Genomic DNA, 909 nt, shown 5'->3' on the forward strand with positions numbered 1-909 from the left:
CATGTTGTCCCAGGTCAGGAGTGCATACAACAACACTGGTATGATAGGGTTGTTATCTGCCTCTATAATGGGAACATCAAGCCAGGGGCACATAAAGGTGATGGATTCCAGCCAGAGTGATTTCTAAATGGATTGTGAACAGGTAGTTTAATCTTCTTACCAGTTAGCCAAATAACATTTACATCAAATTAGCTTGAAACATAACTAAAGCAAACAGTGGTGGACCTATGGCATTTACCAACTTCATACAGGCAGAGTGCAGGAGCTTCCCCAGTCCTCTCAAATCAGTTGCAATGCAACACATTTTCATGTCCCCAAGGAACATTTTTGGAGTGCAAGCAATGAAAAGAGTTGAGGAACTGGGAACTTTGCACCTCAGTGGTTACAGCCTCTGAAAGAACAGCACTTGGGCTCATCTGCAGTAACTCTGGAATCCAGTTTGCTTCTATATAAGCCTACAACACGTCTTCCTTAGGTCCAGAAAAGGGTATACTGACACAAGGCACAGCCACTCCGGCTGCAGAGGGATGTCTGCTGACGAGACAGCACTTGCCTCTTCGTGCGAGGTCTCTGGCGGTCTCTTTCCCGATGCCTGTGTTGGCTCCTGTGATTATCACCACCTTCCCCTCCAGCCTTGCTGTCGACTTACACCGTCCTCCAGCGACATACCGCCTGCAAGAGGGGAGGCACCAGTCACTTCTGCCTCCTTAGCGGGCCCCGTCCGGGGCTCAGCACCCAGAACCTGGGGGTTCGCATCAACACTCGGGCTCACCGCTGCGCCCCGGGCCCCAGGGAGTCGCGGGCGCCCCTACCTGAAACGGCTGGTCACGACCCCATCGCGACCGGACACCGGCACCGCGCCCCCCAATCCCCTGCGCTTTCCCGAGCGCGGCCCCGCCCCCGGGCTCC

General features: G+C 54.1%; 1 protein-coding gene across 1 annotated transcript in view; it reads right to left on the minus strand.

Moving 5' to 3' along the window:
- LOC102032925 (retinol dehydrogenase 12) overlaps positions 1-909 on the minus strand; it is a 9,865-nt gene that overhangs the window by 7,312 nt on the left and 1,644 nt on the right. Inside the window, exons 2-3 of the mRNA XM_031064777.1 lie at positions 813-905; positions 554-672 (exon numbers count right to left, since the gene is read on the minus strand). Coding sequence (XP_030920637.1) covers positions 554-672; positions 813-905 — 212 coding nt within the window. The remainder of the gene's footprint in view (positions 1-553; positions 673-812; positions 906-909) is intronic.

Source organism: Geospiza fortis, unplaced genomic scaffold (genome assembly GCF_000277835.1).
Source record: "Geospiza fortis unplaced genomic scaffold, GeoFor_1.0 scaffold54, whole genome shotgun sequence".
NCBI classification, from domain to species: Eukaryota; Metazoa; Chordata; class Aves; order Passeriformes; family Thraupidae; genus Geospiza; species Geospiza fortis.